At 41.7% G+C, this 18480-nt stretch overlaps 1 protein-coding gene across 3 annotated transcripts; it reads left to right on the top strand.

Moving 5' to 3' along the window:
- Positions 1–208: 208 nt before the first annotated feature.
- On the top strand, positions 209–16202 carry srl (sarcalumenin). Of its 3 annotated transcripts, XM_046416145.1 has the most exons (7): positions 209–315; positions 8868–8963; positions 9461–9556; positions 10476–10511; positions 11815–11931; positions 12689–12922; positions 13018–16202. In XM_046416145.1, the coding sequence occupies exons 1-7, from the start codon at positions 255–257 to the stop codon at positions 13827–13829; spliced, it is 1452 nt and encodes a 483-aa protein (XP_046272101.1). In that variant the 5' UTR covers positions 209–254; the 3' UTR covers positions 13830–16202. The 3 variants fall into 3 exon arrangements, with proteins under 3 accessions (XP_046272101.1, XP_046272103.1, XP_046272102.1); XM_046416147.1 differs by lacking the exon at positions 10476–10511; XM_046416146.1 differs by lacking the exon at positions 10476–10511 and having other exon boundaries at positions 255–327.
- Positions 16203–18480: the final 2278 nt, after the last annotated feature.

The following is an 18480-nucleotide window of genomic DNA, read 5'->3' as shown; positions in this document are numbered from 1 at the left end:
GCATAGAGGCAGGTCTTACAGCACTGATGCCGAGGCTGAGGCTGCAACCTCTCTAAAAAGGAGAGTCAGCTGCTTGTACACGTTGAGTCCCTGTGGCATGCTATGACTCCTGCAATACCTCAAACACACAGATCTCCAGCCCCTCCACCAGCTGGTCCTCTCGGTGCCCCGCCTCTTCTCCGTGCATGCCCTTTAACCTTCCTGCCTTGGTATATATAGTCTGTGTAACTATCAGAGTTCTCCTGGCAGCCATCATGAAGGGTACAGTCCTGATCTGCTGTTTCCTCTCCCTGCTGCTTTTGCAGGCCACAGCAGGTAAGACCTTTGGTAAGCATTTTGGTCAAACGTCTGGTGGATTCCATTTATTTTGGGTGGTGCGCTGTGGGCACGAGATATGTTTGTGTACGAGCACTGCTGATGAATGAAATAATTATGTGGTCTAAGTTTAGAAGCTGGTTTTAATAATGTTTAATGATGTTTTGCTCTGTTGAACATACAGTGACTCTTCAGAGATTCAAAGGCTGTAATTCAAACTGTTAGAATCATCTGGAATGACCTGTTACATGGCTTCTTGTGTCCACTGTGGGGCCAGTTTGTCTAGCAGTAGCACTAGCTGATCGTGGGGACAGTGGCAGTCATGCCCAGTATAGACAGAGACAGAGACAGAAATGTAACACTGGTCTTTCTTAGCCATCTAGCAGGGCTATATAAAATCTGTCACAGTTTAAAATTAAACTCTTGATAGTCAGTGCAAAATGTCAGTGTTTTTTTTTGTTTTTTGTTTTTTTGACTTTTTAATGTTTAAAATCCAAAACAAACACCACCCCCAAAACACTTTAGATGCATGAGCAAATGTTTTGTCATGCATTTTGTTGACTTTCCGAAGACAAGGACTTGAGGATTATTCAAACTAGAGTTCAGCTTCTTCTATGGACTGACAGCATGTCAGCTGTCCTAACGCATGGCACCAGCTGATGGAAAGTCTTAGTTTAACCAAGGAGAGAACAGCCATGCGGTAGCTTGAATTGACAATTTCTACAACCACAATGATTCATTTTTTTTATTTTTCTAAAACTTTGTTTGGAAGAATAACTCCAGATATTTTCTTTTTGTAACATCTTTTAATGATAATAAGCAGCATCTTAAACTAAATGAATAAGGACAATTCCACAATAAATGTGTTTACATGGCAGTGGAGTTACATGGACTTGGTCATAGTGACAACAGCTTCGCCGAGATTACGCATTCTAAAAATGCGGGCTGGTCTCTGTGTCTGGACTGGAGCTGGTGGCATTACCCTTGTCTGTCACCCTTGTCCGTCCTTGGGGTGGCGTTCATCTCGACAGCCCGGGCCCAGGCCTCCATATTCCAGGCTGCTGTCAGGTGTCTAAGATTGGAAGGCTTCCTGAAACCCAACACTGTTCACTACAGTTCCTCCCTCCCTCTGCTTGTCTCCCCTTCTCTCCTGACTCCTCACCCCTCCCAGCCCCATGCTTCCCTTTAGATACGCTGCACAGCTGCTGTCACTCTGCACTGTCACAATCACAATTTATTCCCAGCAGTTGGCCTTATAGGGACATGCATTCTCCAGGCAGGAGGGGCTGGGCTTTAGTTGCAACTCATACCTTCATAGACCCCTTTTGCAGGCCCATACAGGTGTCTTTTGGTGGCTGCTGTCTATAAATTTACTGCTTGTGCGTATTAGTGTAGTTTTGATTCCAATAACTGCAGGTTATGGTTAATTGTGAGAATCATGAACACTTTGCTGCTCAGTGTGTAATTATCTGTGTTATTGATTGATTCAAATGCTGTCTGGAACTCCACTGAAGTTGATAATTTTGCAGGAAGGGTAATCTTCAAAAGGAATGTAAAATCGATTCACTATCATCTTATCAGAGGTTGTCTAACAGCCTGGGGCTGAGCTGATCTTTAACTCCATAAAAGGACAGACATTAAGGTTATATCCTAACATTGTAGATTTAGATTGTGTGTACATTTTGTGAGAAATACAGCTGAAAGCAGCTGACATGGTGATTTTGATGTTGTGAAATCTTAACTTCATTTCTGTCATGTGAAATTTGAAGCCATTTGATAACATCAGCTCAATTAAGTGATGGATTGTTTTGAATTGCCTAAATTTTGATGTATAGCAGTGGACTCCTCTGTGCACGGCATCGTTAAGCTCTGGTGTAATTGTGTGAACACACCTGCAGTCAAGCCTGTTCCATCTGGACTCTACCTGGAGTGATTTTCAGATATCTGAGTCTGATAATTAAATAAATATTTCCCTTATAGTCCTTTACATGCAGTTGTTAAATATCTTGCCTATTTCATTCCAAAGCAAGGAGCGGAGCAAAGCCTTGTTTTTTGTGCTGAGAATGGGTCAAGTTGTGTTACATGACCAACAGCTCACTTCCCTGCTTGTAGGTCTGACTCTGCTCAGTTATGTAGGAGTAAACACAGGCTGCTATAGTAGCTGTTGGATGATTATACACTTGCAACAAACCCTTCACTCAACTGGTCTTCTAAAGCACTGGCAGACCAAATTTGGACTGAAACTGCTTTCACTATTAATTTCACAATGTCATATGTGGCATTTGAGTGAGAAAAAAAATAGTCCTATACCTATGATGTAATGGCTGGCTTTTTAATATATAAATATATCCCACTCTCTTTAAGGACCTTCATTAGTTCTTCACACCAGTGTGTTTATACTCGAATAGCAATACTATCCTTCTTCGATACAGTAAAAATATCTTTGGCCTCTTCACTTTGCAGAGGGGAGACCTGGAAATTTAAAGGCACCTTGTGATCCCCTCTAATGGTGTGTGGCATGTCTGGGACATCCCTAAACTGGTAGTAGTAGAAGGGACACAGCAGTCATACTCGACTGGTTTACTACACACCCTCCTTAAGACAAGCCCCCCCCCCCCAGGCCCAAGGGCACCTGACGTCCTTCCCTGGCTTTCTAACAGGAGAGCAGGGACAGAGACACCAGATCAACACCTCAGCGTAAGGTGCCTTTGCCAAAGGGCCTTCCTTTGAGTCTGTCATTCAACTTCATGTCTAATTGCCAGTGATACCTTAGAGGATTTACAATCTGGATGTGGCTCACATAAGACAGTCTGTAAGGGCCAGTGGCATGCCTAAAGCCAGTGATGTTTTTGTTTGTATGTTTGTTTTGTGTTTTTACTATGAAACAAGATACAACATATTATTTTCATGTAAAGACTAGGGTTAGGGTGCTTGGAATATATACATTTAAAGGACAGAATAAACAGAGTGTAGATGTAATGAAGCCTGAATCTCAAATTAGAGGAGGGAAATCAATAAAGGATTATTTAATCTTTTTCTATGCTTGTGATTGAACTGTATTTCTTGTGTATGCCTGAGATACAAGAGCAAAGTATTGTGTATAAGACTTGTATCAGTGGTCTTGGTACAGTAGCTGTTACTTGGTTGGCCTGTATGTTACACAATCAACCCCAGAGATGTGGATGTCTCTAAATCTCCACACTGACTAATAGTCAAAGCCTTAAAATAGGAGGCAGTAATTCTGCCCCCTCCTCTGTCCATCTTCTGACCCATTGTGGGTCTATTTTTGACTCTGAGGGAGTACTAGCGCCACAAGCTGTGCCACCTGTTGCCATCCGTGGCCTCTTCTCACCACACTCTGCACAAGCCCAGCTGACCGCTATCACCACTCTAACCCTTGCTAGAGGAAGAATCATGTGCATTTTTATGCACCCCCTCCCCTCCAGCCTTCAGTTAAGGTTGCCTGAATCCTCCCATGCCCAGGATAAATCCTCTGAGTGGGGATTCCAGGCCTGCCACCCTCATCATGTTCACTTTAATTTAATTTACCTCCGCTGTACTGCAAGCGAAACATGATCCTGGGGTTCTACATGTACACAAATACCTAATATATATAGTGTGAATGCACTGTTGACTGCAGATACATTCTAGCACCCTAATTCATGTCCACATAAGAACATAATACACATTAGGGTAATCACTGTTTCGACTACTTTAAATAACATAACGTTCAGGTCAGTATGTAATTTCTGGTACTTTCAACAATACTCGTTGATGTATGTGTTATAACTCGATTTGTCTCTGTTTCATTTGAATTCATTCTCTCTAGCTTTGTATTTTCTTACTGGACAGTGATTGGCTCTGCAGTTTGTGATGTCACAAGCCACAGTGTTACATGTTCATGAGCAACTCAAATTTCAGTTAAATGTGAAGACTTCTCCAGACTCTCTGTATCTGGCGAAAGTGAAGGTGATCTTTAAGGTTGTATGTTTGCACAGAAGTTTGCCACTTACAGTAGCTCACTGACATTCTTTCTGATGATTGAATAGCCTCCACGCAGCGATCTATAGTTGATGCATGACTTGCCCTGGCTTAAATCACTAACATTCCTACTGGATGTGCTGATGCCGCCAGAATGTTTCTCCAAACTGAGGCAGGGTTGTGTGGCAACGGGCTCACTAAGGACACATGGTCTTGGGCGCAGATGTCCGGGGTTCAACTCCTCTGGCGCCTGCAGGGTTAATTTTGAATGCTGATGCAAGGCCCACCCTCCGCAGGCAACACCACCTCTCTGATCTTTGCAGACCTCCGTCCCATGGCCTCCATCAGGGATTGACTGTATTGGGAGGTGTTAACACATTCACAACAGTCAAAGCCCACTCAAGAGGCTGGTGTTAAAAGACACAACCCTTCTGAGTGATGAGTCAAGTTACAGGAGCTTGAGTAAACTTTATGTGTTGCATAGACAGGCCTGGTGCATCCAAACTGAGTCATCCTCAGAGATGTCTGAGAGGTAGCTTCTCTCACACTGACAGGAAATTCAAATCATTTTTAATCCATTGTATCTTGTGTTAAACCTTTACCCAGTGTTTATTAATATGACTTTAATTCCTTTCTCACACAATGGCCCTGTTTACACCTGACATTAACATGCATCTTCATTGTGTCTGTTGTTAAAGCTTCCTGTTGTTTCCGAGAGGACCTTCAGTGTGGCTCGTAACACATTCCCACACACTGCTATGTGGCCCGATCTACCACCACATGTGGGCTGACTGATTGGATATCAGTCGTGCCCTTAATGACTAGCGCAATAACATTTTAGCTTTTCTTGTTTTTGCGCCGTGCTGGTAGCTACATTACACAGGCTTATTTTTAGCAGGTTGACTCAGTGCTGCATTGTTCCTTAACCAGCAGTGTATGTCACTTCTGCCACACTACAACTGCTGGGGTTTTAATCAAAGTGTGAGCCGTATGTCATGGTGGGAGTTCTTTTATGGTCATTACATTGTGGTTTAGCTGTGTTAATGGTACTGAAATGCTCTTTTTGGCTTTCTGTGGTATGATGTTCTATCAAAATATTTGATTATTTCTTGAAAGGACACTTAATATCTCTGAATCAGTCTGCAGACACTTTTATTGACCCGCAGTTCATTGTATTGAATATGAATCTGTGCATACACTCAAAACCCTTACTTCAGATGTATAAACAAGTTTGCTTCAGGCTTACAAACAAACAGGCCCTCAGATGATTACTTGTCATTTGATGCAGTCAGTTTTGGCCAAAGCAACGTGCCATTCTGACTCTTGGCCAGAAACACTAGAAGTCATTGGCCACATGGCCACAGTGGCTGTACTCCAGGTTAGTGTTTGGGATACCATGACTGCACCACCCTCTTTTTCTATGTAGAGAAACAACAATAAAACTAGCCTTCAGAGCACATTAGCACGGTGGCTGAAGAAATCTGCAAATTATCAAAAATTAGGTTACCACAGTTATTATGTAACTTTGATCTAAAAAGTAACATAAATGCACACACTGCAATAGGTAGCATGTGATGAGCAAATATTTGGCAAAATGATCACTTTGATTAGACCGTTTATACCACTGTAAACATAAAAATCTCACTTAAAGATGGTCAGTGCACAGTCAGAAACACCAATCTGTGAAAGTTTGTAAAAATTGTAAAAAGTTTTTGTAAAAAACATGTAAAAATTGCAGATTTTTGACTAAAATTAAGTAGTATTTAAAAAGACTCGGGGCTTTGAAGATACTGAGAGAGGGTTTTGGAGGATTACGTTATGTTGAGTGCTTATAGGCGTTTAGTGTTTCTAACCAGAATCTGTGGCTAACTGAGACAGAACCTTTTTTGTGAGGATTGTTGATATTTATGTAAAAAATGCACAAAGGTAAGTAGCAACACTGATAGGTAGTAGTGTTAGATCGTACTGTTCACCACTATGCAGATGTGTTTATCAACTGTCACATCTGTCGGACAAGAATTGCAATTGTAGCATCATAAAAAAATCTTGTAACTTCCTCCACCTGGTGTGCTGCAACCATAAGTTTTCAATTTCAGTATTGCAAAGTGATGTGGTTTCTTGTCAGTAACCAGTTGAGATCAGAGGACAACAGCATCAACTTTTACACTGTCTGATCCTCTGTGCTCTCGCCCGTAGTCAGCTGGGACAGCCTCCAGCTCCCCCGCGACCCTTTTCTGTATCAGCATGTTTAAAAACAACCAGACCTATGTTACATTAGTGTTGATCTGTTGTGTGCAAACCCAGAGAAATTTATATATTTACTCAGGGTAACAATGCTTTTCAATTGATCATCTTTCAGGGGTTGGTGACTAAATGTAACATCTCTGAATCATGTCAAATTGATTTTCATCTACAATGGTGGCTGCTTGATAATGAAGACAATTCCCATGATCCCTGGCTACTTCACTTCCTGGCTACTACCGTCAAAGTACATCTTTTCATTGTTTTGACTGGCGTCAGAAATTACATACTGTGCATTTAACTGAGGTGCGCTGACGGGAAGTATGCAGATGATGTGTTTATATAACAAGATCAATATTAAGATTATGCCATGTTTGTTACAGAGCCTAATTTACAATTGAGTGACTGCTAATCATCCCTACAGCTGCCATCAGTGTTAATATTTTACTAACATGCTGTAAAATTCCCAAACAGCTCTATTAGGGGAGTGTCTGGTTGCTTGAATACCACGATCCATGACCCCCCCCCCAGAGTATAGAAGTGTGAACCAGGAAGACTTCCCAACTGCTCCTATATATAGCTCATAGCCGTAGCAGGTTTGCCTGAGGCAGGACTGTGTGGGAGGCGTTAGAGGGGGGGCTGCTCTGTGGCCTGGGCACACAAGGACAGTGTGATAAATCTGTGATAGGTGGGTAAATATAGAAGAGAAAAGACAGAGGATTGTCTCATTGTCTCATCAAGTCTATCACTGATGGGAACACTCGGTCCAGCTCTCCTCCCTGTCTCTTATGAAACTGGGGAAGTCTCTCTCTCTCTCTCTCTCCATCTCTATTATCTTTGCTGATATTATAAAGCCCATGGTGATGCCAAACAACGGACTGTTTATTTTCACTGTTTGCTTTCTAAATTAAGAACTGATTGTGCTAACAGCTGTGATCTAAGCAATCTGATATGTTCAAAAGCGGACATGGCACACTGGTGAGCAGATATGTTCTCTCAGATTCTCTCTCTCTCTCTCTCTCTCTCTCTCACACACACACACACACACACACACACACACACACAGATACTCAATAAGGGGACAGTCATTGAAATACCACCTGCAAGTAAGTGTATCAAATGTAATGTATGCACACTGGAAAGCCTAGACAAAGACAGACAGTTTAAAACTGGTGGATTTATGGTGCACACATGGGGTGAAGTCAGGTCTTGTTACTCCCAATGTTGTCATGCTGAAAACATGGAAAGAAAATCATTGAGGCTATGTCTGCGTTTACCTGTACTTTCTCTGTATGTTCATTATACCTGACTATTACACCAACAGAGACTTTAATGACACTGAATTCTAAATACATATACATTAATGTGGAGTTGGTCCCTGTAACAGCAGCTGTAACAGCTTCCACTCTTCTGGGAAGACTTTCCACAAGATTCTGGAGTGTTTCTGTGGGAATTTTTGCTCATTCATGCAGTAGAGCGTTTGTGAATTTGGGAACTGATGTTGGTCCAAAAGGCCTGGCTCACAATCTCCATTCCAGTTCATCCCAAAGGTGTTGGATGGGGTTGAGGTCAGCGCTCTGTGTGGACCAGTCAGGTTCTTCCACACCAAACTCATCCAACCATGTCTTTATGAACTTCGCTTTGTGCACTGAGACACAGTCATACCGGATTAAAAAAGGGCCTTCCCCAAACTGTTGCCACAATGTTGGAAACATGGCATTGCCCCAAATGTCTTGGTATTTTGAAGAATTAAGATTTTCCCTTCACAGTAAGGGGCTGAGCCTAACCCCTGAAAAACAGCCCCTTACTCACCTGAATTCAATAACAAAGAGGTCTGTTCCAATACTTTTGTCCATATCATGTATTCATGCATAATTTGTTTCATTCTTGACGGACATTTTGCAAGCAAATTTTATGAGGTGGCAGGTAGAAGGAAATGAAGACAGCAGAAAAAGAAAGTGGCTGCTGATAAAATTAACAGTCACGACTGGAACATTTGGTCATGAGACAGCTCATATCTGCTATATCTGAATTTGTATTGGAATCCATTGCAAAACTGTGCCCTAGTGTTGATTATCAAGCATCTCTGTGTCACACGTAAATGTTCAGCAGCGGTGATACGTATTGAGCAGCAGGATGTATTGACTGATGTGCAACCAGAAATAGCAGCACTGGGGGCCTCTGTAGCTTAACTTCATTGAACACATTTGACTGGCTGTCATCAACCTCACTGCGAGCTTCGTAATTAAACTGTCACTGGATTTGTTCGCACTAACTCTGGCCACCTGGGTCCACTTCCATCACTGAGTTTGTCAATGTTCTTTTTACAGATGAAGAAGAAGACTTCATCTCCGTCCTCAGAGACAGGTCTCACATTGATGAGACACTGCGACTTGCAACTGAGGAAAAAGCAAGAGACTATGCAGGTGAGGTCAAAGATGATTCAATGGATGTTTTTAGCTAAATTTTCATAATCCTTGAGTTTTTAAGCAACACATAGTCAAGGAAGGTGGTCGGTTTAAGAAACATGTCCTAGAGCAGCGATGCTGAACCAGGGAAGAGGTCACACAACAAAGATAAGGGTTCATAAGATGATTGACAATGCAATCATGGTTACATTAATAAGCAGGCAGGTTTTTGCTCACTGACCTTGTAGAAAGAACAGAGCAACTTAATGTTGGTTCTGAACCCTATCCAACACATATTGATAGGGGAAAAGACTTTGTCAATGTTTATTTCATCATGATTTAAACAAAAACGTTGTCCATTTCCACTTAAAGAGGTCATAAGGCAGACGAATCAGGGATCACAGCAGGCAAAAAATCATTGATATTTCCTCTGCTTCTTCATTGTGGCCTCTCTGTTTAAACATCTCTTTCTTACATCCTTACCATGAGTTACTCTTTTTCATCTTCTCTTCCAGCGGCTCTCGAGAGGTTGCGAAAGATCTACCACACATCCATCAAGCCGATGGAGCAGGCCTACAAGTACAATGAGCTGAGGCAGCACGAGATCTCAGGTATCACAGAGGTTTCAGCCACATCTGCGCTTTGTTCTGATTTGTGGGCTTTCTGATGTTTGGGTTGCTTTGGTGACTGATTTGTTGACTTGTTTGTCACCACACATCATCCTCACACCGTCTACCAACGCACAGGCTAACAGAAGGATTTCATTGTTTGTTATTATTTGCCTTTGGGTTCTCAGTCTTATCATTATATGAAAGTATGGTGGGTGATTTTTTTATTTTTTTATTTAAATTGAGAGGTCATTTGTAGGCTCTTTTAGGCACAGAATTGGCAATGATGTATGTATTCATATTTAGTTTTGAGCCCACACTCAGTTGTTTTTCTAACATATCTTTAGTCCAGCAAAAAGCTGTACTTTATTTGTCTAAACGACTCCGTTCGTGGTACTTTACAATATTTCTTCCCCTTTTTTTCTATTCCAATATTTCCCCAAGACTTTTTGTAATACCCCTTTTTCTTTTCTAAATGACTTTGCACTGTGCATCATTTCTTCACAGTAACACTCTGAGCTGCACATTGAACTGCCAAGAGCAAACTTTCTCCCAGTAAAATAAATCTCGCCCTCTTGTGGCCTTTCAGTCTTGGCATGCATGCAAACTTGTCAAATTCCATTTGCATCATGTCTCTAAATTAACATTTCCAATGTCCATATAGACAAAAAGATTCATCTTATCACCTCAACACAATGGCACACCCTAAATCTATAGACAGCCATGTTTGACACTTTCAGTCAAATATTGGACTAGGTCTCCCAGCCATTTCCTGCACATTGTTACTCTACCACTCCCTGTTTCTTCTAGAAACCTCACATCCTCACTCCTCACTCTCCTCCACCTCCTGTTCCTTTCACTTCTCTGTGTACTCCACCCTCTCCTGTCCATCCCCATCCCCTCCACTCCCCACATCTAACAGCCTACCCCGGACGAACCCTGGGGGACTCAGCCACAGGTGGGTGTGGGCGGGGCTTACCTGTGCATGGCACTGCCTGAAGTGCTCAGCCCCTTCATTTCCCCCTTCATTTGTCCTCACACATTTTGTGAGTCACTTAGGTCGATAGAAATACTGCACTGCTCTCGGTGGGTCAAAATTTTCAAGCATGTTTTACTTTGGGTGATCCCTGCCGTAACATCACTGACTGGGGCATGGTCAAAGTGATCCATGGGTGACAGTGTCAACCCAGAGAGAGCAGGGCAGCAGCAGTTCTATAACTTGTGGTAATCAAGATGGATTTACTATTTCTTGATTTACTTATTCAAAAATGTCAAAATTCCAATGCTGTATTAAAGAATTAAAAGGGAAGAAATGTAAATTTAGACAAAAACAATTGAATAGATCTTAGGCGCGTTTGCTGCTTTGTGTTTGAGCAGCACACTTTGTACACTTTTTACAAAGAAAATGAGCATTACGTTGTCTAGCCAGGATGTAAAATGTGATTTATGGAGGAGGTTGCATGTGCAGCTCTGGCTTTAGCAAAGGACACAGAGGTTTGAGGAGGGGACACTGGTGGGAAAGGGTGGTCAGTGTACAGCTAGGAGTGAACTGACGGACTTTTTGTCATACTTAAATCAGCAATAGCATCAGGGATGGTTATGATTTTTTTTCCCCCCCTTAAAATTATTTTTTTCTTTTGTGGTGATACTTTTTTCCTTCCATTGTTTTTTAAAAAAATGTTCATCTTCTGTTGAATTCATTCAACTTTGGACCTGTAGGCTGTCACAAAACTTTCTTGTTGCCTACCACCCCAACACCGTGTCCACTCACACAACACACATAGCAGTGTGTTATGAGACATACAGCTTGCTCTGAAAGCCACGCCCTGTTCAGTCTCACATTGGAGTAACAGCACTGCTTTATTAATAACTTCCTGTGCTATTAAGCAAGCCTAACAGCTTCAGCACACGTTTCATTTCCTTTCTCAGTCTTACAAAATATTTTGTTCTGTGCTCTGGATTAAGAGTGACAGTGAAAGTGCTTCTTGATGTCTCTCACACTTGAAGTAGTTCATCCCAAAAATATGTTCAGGATACATTTTGAAATGGATTGTTGTTTTGGTAAAAAGAATTTAAAAAAACTTTTATGAGGCACAAAAGGGAAAAGGAGACACAAATACAACTTCTTCTTATCAAAGCTCATCGTAGCTGATAATTTCACAATTTCTTGAATCAGATTTGGGATGAACTCAAGAAGTTTTTATAATCATTAAGCCATCCAGATGAGGTTTTAATCACTGTTGTCTCTCCTTGCCCACCAGATGGAGAGATCACCTCCAAGCCCATGGTGCTCTTCCTGGGACCCTGGAGTGTAGGAAAGTCCTCCATGATCAATTACCTCCTGGGCCTGCAAGACAGCCCCTATCAGCTTTACACAGGTATGTTACCCAGATATTCTTTTCAAATTAGAAACAAACATTGTTCAATGTTATAATGCAGTGGGCAATCATATCTTATTGTTCGTTGTTACAGGAGTGTGTGAGTACAAGAATTTCACTGCAGTTATGATGGCGGGTAGCACCACATAGATTTTGTACATCCATGACACTAGTGAGGCTCAACAGTGATTTCTGGCAAATTTGGTACCAGTGTTCCATTTATTAAAAGCAGCTATAATCAATATTTTTATGTATGACAATGTATTTAATGACAATGTGAAACCAGTGTGACAACATGAAAGTTGTTGTTCCTAGTGATGATCCAATAAATAGCTAAGGCTTGAATCTGCAGCTTTATATGGTTGGCTTTTCAGCTCATTGTCTAGCTGAAAATCCACAACTTTACTGTTTGGGTTCATTCTCATGGCGTTGATTTTGGATGCAGCACAGCAGCACAGAGAGCTAAGAAACAGTGATTATTGGATTTACTTTCATCAGGTGGCTGGAAAACATGAAATTAAAGATGTTGCTCTGTAAATACTGAATGTGTAAAAAAGAAACTGTGTGCTAAATTTGCCATGCCAATTTAAAAGGTGATTTCAATGTTTGGTTCACAACTGGCAAAGAGGGATCCAAAAAATCATGTTATTGCAGATTTAATAACCCAGCTGTCCACACATATCTCTCGTTTCTTTTTCTCTTCTTGACTCTATTCTTGCTAATCTTACCCTTTTGTTTTTCATCAATCTGTCTTTAGGAGCTGAGCCTACTACCTCTGAGTTCACTGTTATTATGCACGGGGAAAAGATCCGCTCTGTTGAGGGTATTGTTATGGCTGCTGACAGCTCAAGGTCCTTCTCTCCGCTGGAGAAGTTTGGCCAAAACTTCCTGGAAAAGCTGATTGGTATCGAGATGCCCCACAAGCTGCTGGAACGTGTGACTTTTGTGGACACACCGGGAATCATTGAGAATCGGAAACAGCAGGAAAGAGGTAAAACAGAGACTTTTACCTTCAGTTTGTTACCTTCAGTTTCAGATACCGCATCTCTGTATTTGGTGGCTTATGTATTCTCTTCTTCCTTCTAGGCTATCCTTTCAATGATGTTTGCCAGTGGTTCATTGACCGTGCTGACCTGATCTTTGTGGTGTTTGACCCCACCAAGCTGGACGTCGGCCTGGAGCTGGAGATGCTCTTCCGACAGTTGAAGGGTCGTGAATCCCAGATCCGCATCATCTTAAACAAGGCTGACAATCTGGCCACCCAGGACTTAATGAGAGTTTATGGAGCACTCTTTTGGAGCTTGGCTCCCCTGATCAATGTAACTGAACCCCCCCGCGTCTATGTCAGCTCCTTCTGGCCGTATGACTACGCACCTGACACCAGCCGTGAGCTCTTCAAGCGAGAGGAGATTTCCCTCCTGGAGGATCTGAACCAGGTGATTGAAAACCGCATGGAAAACAAAATTGCTTTCATCCGCCAGCATGGCATCCGTGTGCGCATCCATGGCCTGCTGGTAGACCGCTATGTCCAGACCTTCAAAGAGAAGATGAGCTTCTTCAGTGACCCTGAATTAGTATTCCAGGAGATTGTGGACGACCCAGACAAGTTCTACATCTTCAAATCCATCCTGGCCAAGACCAATGTCAGCAAGTTTGACCTGCCCAACCGCGATGCTTACCGTGACTTCTTTGGCATCAACCCAGTCACCAACTTCAAGCCCCTGACGGCTCAGTGCTCCTACATGGGGGGCTGTCTGCTGGATAAGATTGAGAGAGCAATCACCAATGAGCTGCCTGCCCTTCTGAGCAGCATTAACTCTGGCAAGCAGCCTGGCCTGTCCTCCTGTGAGGCTACTGGCTGTGGTGAAAAGCCAAAGAATCGCTACCGGAAGAACTGAGGAAAACAAAATAACTTGAGTGGAGGAAGTAAGAAGAGAAGGGTCTTGTGGAAGCCAACCCTGGTTTTGTCAGAATGCCTGTATTGTTGAGGAGACAGAGGAGAGGAGATTAGTGTTTAGTGTTATTTCCTCAGGAGAAAATGGGGAGGTGCATTTTGGGACTTTGGGAATGAGGCAGATAGAGGGTGGGAAGGGTCATTGTTTGATAAGGCAGCTTAAGGACAGAAGTGCTGAAGAAATGAGAATATGCTACTGATGACTGGGTTTTGTTAAAATACACGCCCTCCTCTCTCCCTTGCACAATCACAGTGGACTATCTGGGATTTTGGAAAGTAATGATGTGAAGAAACACAAATGGAAAACAAAGTAAGATAAAATAAAAATTGAAAATCCTGAGACTGAAACAGTCAAATACCAGCTCCCTTGTATGTGAATAAAATGGGAAAAGTGGAAAAAAGAGTTGCAAATTTGTGTTGTAAAATCTTGAGAATTGCATTGCAGAAAGTCAATTCCATAAGCTTCAGAAGCTGTTTTCGAAGTAGCCTTTTTTTTTGTGGGTGCTATACAAAGCCATTGTGTTTGGGTGGTGATCCAAACCTTTTGCTTTTGAGGTAGATAAACATTAACATTGCATGTTAGACATCACATCTTATTTAACAGATGCATGACTTTCCTTTTAACATAAAGCTTAAGCAATATTTCCTCACGTTACTGAAACCAGAACCAATCCTACCATATAATGGATAAGGCCTTTGTTTCTTAGTTTTATACGCTCATCGATCCTGGTTGTTGACAACCTGTGAAACGGGCGCTGTGATGGAAGCAGAGGTCAGGGCTCAAGGGCCAGAGTCTTCTGAGACAGGGAGGATATGTTCATTCTGCTTCACTTCTTAACTGATATTGTTGTTTTTGTTTGTGTCTATAAATTTGCCAATCTTTGGCAGACATTCAATACTGTATTAAGGTTTTTTTTGTCCTTGAATGATAAGCTTCCCAGCCTTTTTAAGCTGACTGACCAGAAAAAATAAGACAAGAAGGATGTGTTTGGATTATAGTTGTCTTTAGCCATTTCTTCTGCAGGTTAGAAAGCTATTTATTGATTTTTCTGTGTAAACTTTCCAAATGGGCATTGAAGTAGGCTTTTGTATGTGTCCTGAACCACCCTGATATATAATTTCACAAACCAGCGCTGCAAGATTATGATAGTGGATTTCTTAGCTTGCAAAAAGTGAGGTGGAGGTAAAGGTGAAATGGAAGACTCGTGAGTTGACCCCTGACCTCTGTGGAAAGAAGGAAATCCCAAATACTAACCTTTACACCCACAACAGTTTTGCAGTTATACTTGTCCTAGCCGCAAGTTCTTATGTATGCCTACCTCAATGAACTATCAGAGTATGGTATGGTAAAAATGTTTAAAATAGTTTGACATTTTGGGAAATAAGCTTATTCGACACTGGACAAACACTTCCTTTCCTCCAGGAAGTCACCGCACCTGGCCAAAAATAATCCAGCACATAACTTCTCCTAAAAGTGCAATGTGTCGCTTTTACTCTGTGGTTTTTGTACAGATTAAGCAAACAGGATATTGCTAATTAGGAAGCTTCAGAGGTGCAGGTAGGTGGACTTTGTTATTTTCAGACAGACTCGGGCAAACTGGTTCCCCCTGTTTCCATTCTAATCTAAGTTAAGTTTACCAGCTACTGGCTCTAGCTGCATATTTACTGACATGAAATTGGTACCAGCCTACCAAAATGTCAAACTACAGCTTAAAACAGAGTCCCAAATCATTAGATAAAGTAAAGTAAGCAGTTATTACTACAGCACCAAAAAGGCACCACTTTACCCACATTCATGGGCAAGTGCACTTCCGGTTCCCTCTCTGTCCTCCATCGCTAGCTCTGTAGCGCAAAAATGTTATTCCCAAATAAAATCTGAAGCATAATGAAAAAGAAAAGAGAGCTAACAAAATGAATCTCACATTTGCTTAATTTTCTGTTTTGTTTCGTTTGTTTGTTGTTTTTTTTTCTTTTGAGTGTGAGCGCTCCACTGGATGTGTGTCATGTTTACACTGCAGATCCAGAATATGCCCACTAGAGAGTGCTGTGTCAAAGTGTAAAAAGTTATACAGACAACTAACACTCATCATGGCAACAGTTTATAGTGGGGTTAAAGCTCGGGCTCAAGACGTTGTGGGGGTTGTGCTTTTGGTATATTTCCGTATCAGTGATTTTACTTTACCTGTGAATTAGATCTGGAATGGATGTGTGTCCCATTAAAGTAGCTTTTGATTCACTTTTTTTGTTTTGGTATGATAAATTAATCTTGGCCCAATTTTGGAAGCTTGATCATCAAGAATAAAGATTTCTGATTGACTAGGTAGCAAAACTTTGTGGTTATTTTTGATAATATTACCAGTCCTAAAGCAGGGATACTCAAACAAGTAACCACAGAGCTTAAATCTTGTACAAAGCTGATTTTCTCTGTCTTTCTCCCTCTGCCATACATATATTGTTACCTATCACAGCTCTGCCTACATCCAAGTCCTTGTTTCTGCTCTCTCTGTTGCACCTTGTTTTCAAGAGTCTCAACACTCTGATGGTTTATTGTCTCACTTTTTGGTTTGAGAGAATAGTTTTATCCTGGAGCTGCAATGCACCAGCAGTTTGTCGTGACTGAAAGTGGGGAGGGGTGTATGTGTGTGTGTGTGTGTGTGTGTGTGTGTGTGTGTGTGTGTGGATAGACTGGGTACATTTTTTTGGGTTGTGAGTGTATGCTGTGTGCTTGTGCTAAAAGTTAACTTAAACACACATGTTTCTCTGTGAGCGTATTTCCACTCATCCTCAAATGTTATTTTGCATAAATTCTGATGAGAAGTTGAACCGTACAAACTTATGACCTCAACAGCCTTTTGTGAATTCATTTGTAAAGATCAGATCTGTACAACAGGATGTTTTCAAGTTTTTAGGTGCATGTAAACAGATATACATGTTTGCATCAACACACACTGCACAGATCTCACTACAATAAGCACATAACATGTGCATGTGCAGTATACAACCACATGCACACAGACATACATGCATATTAAACACTGTAGTGTTTCTGTGTTTTTAGACTTTTTGAAACCTTTTGTACCTGCAGAGCAAATTTCTCTTCTCTATGCAAGCTAATTCTAACTGGTGCTGTCCCCAAATACTCAGCATTATAAATCACACCCTTTTCATTTATCTCAGAAATGACATGTCTTCATTGTTCCCCTACATGCCTGTGGCTTGCAGGAGGACGTGCCTCTGGGAATACTCTTCAACTGTGCAGCCACTGTACTGCAGGGGGCTGCTGTTTAATATTTCTCTCAGGCTGCTCAATAGAGGATGAAAGGTTTCTCCAGGTTCTACTACACTGTGCTGCACATACCGGGGGATTGTCTCATCCCTGAAAAGTCACTTTTTTTTTTTGGAATAATCTCCAGGGTTCTGAAACATTGCAGTGTGCAACGCAGAATTTAGATTGCCTTTATGTGCTGACCTTGTTAACTGAAATATAATGATACCTATTTTCCCTTTTTGCCACCTTTGCTTCTGATATAATCTCAAGGCAGATGGTTACATCCGTCTGAAATTAAGCAGAGCTGATTCTAAATATGAAGGGTACAGTGGTGGAAATGGCAATAAGGTGGAGGGTCCTCATCGTTGAACTGAAGGGGGGGCACTCATTGCGGTCAAAAACAAAGATAGACGTCCCCACCCCTCCCCAAACACGTGCTCGTTACCTTCCTACACCGAGTGCGTGCACGTACCCCGACCCTCCCATCACTATTCAGCCCCTTCTTTCTTTTCCTCCGCTCGCCAAACACAGACAGTGGTGTCAAATCCACGTCAACCACCAAAACGGAAGTACATAGATTTATTTCAAAATAAACTAACTTTATATGTTCACTTTTTTTTTTTTTAGCTTGGGGCTCAAATTGTAGGGGCTTTAGAAGCATCTGGGCCACATAACGAGTAAAGTAGGCTATGTAGCTTGAGTTTTGAGTACAGTAAGGTTTTTAATTGCATGTGGCCTCCCAGATAGCTAATATTAGGCTACTTTCTAGACTTTTACAATGGTGCCTCACATCACTGCTATAGATAAATAGTTAACTCAGCATCTAGATACATAGATTCTGTGCTCAGGTATGTTGACAAATCCCTATGTAGACCAAAAAAGAATGAAATGATTGTAAGGGTTAGTTGGGGTTGTAGCGTGTTTGGCAGTGTAGATTGCACAGTTTAGAAGACACATAAGAACATAGAGGAGATTTCACGTCAGATTATGTCTTCTTTAGTTTCAGTGTAAGGACGCTGAACAAATGGTGTCATTGAAATAAATTACTGTGCAACTAAGTCCAGTCGGTGTGGTTTTATTATGAAAGAAAAGACGGAAATCATTTCGTTCTGTTTTTACGTACTTCACACTTTCTCTCTCTGTTGTCTCTCTCTCTCTCTCTCTCTCTCTCACACACACACACACACACAATTTCCTCGCGGCTGGACGGCTGTCAGCTCACAGAAGATGGTGGCAGCTGGCCACTGCGTTGCCCACAACGCCTGGATAGCGCAAACAACATTTCACGCAGGTGTCGACGCAGCTATCGCGTACAGATAATGCTCAG

This window comes from Scatophagus argus, chromosome 16 (assembly GCF_020382885.2).
Source record: "Scatophagus argus isolate fScaArg1 chromosome 16, fScaArg1.pri, whole genome shotgun sequence".
NCBI classification, from domain to species: domain Eukaryota; kingdom Metazoa; phylum Chordata; class Actinopteri; family Scatophagidae; genus Scatophagus; species Scatophagus argus.
The sequence above is the reverse complement of the archived record's forward strand: the minus strand, read 5'-3'. Positions and strand labels throughout refer to the sequence as shown.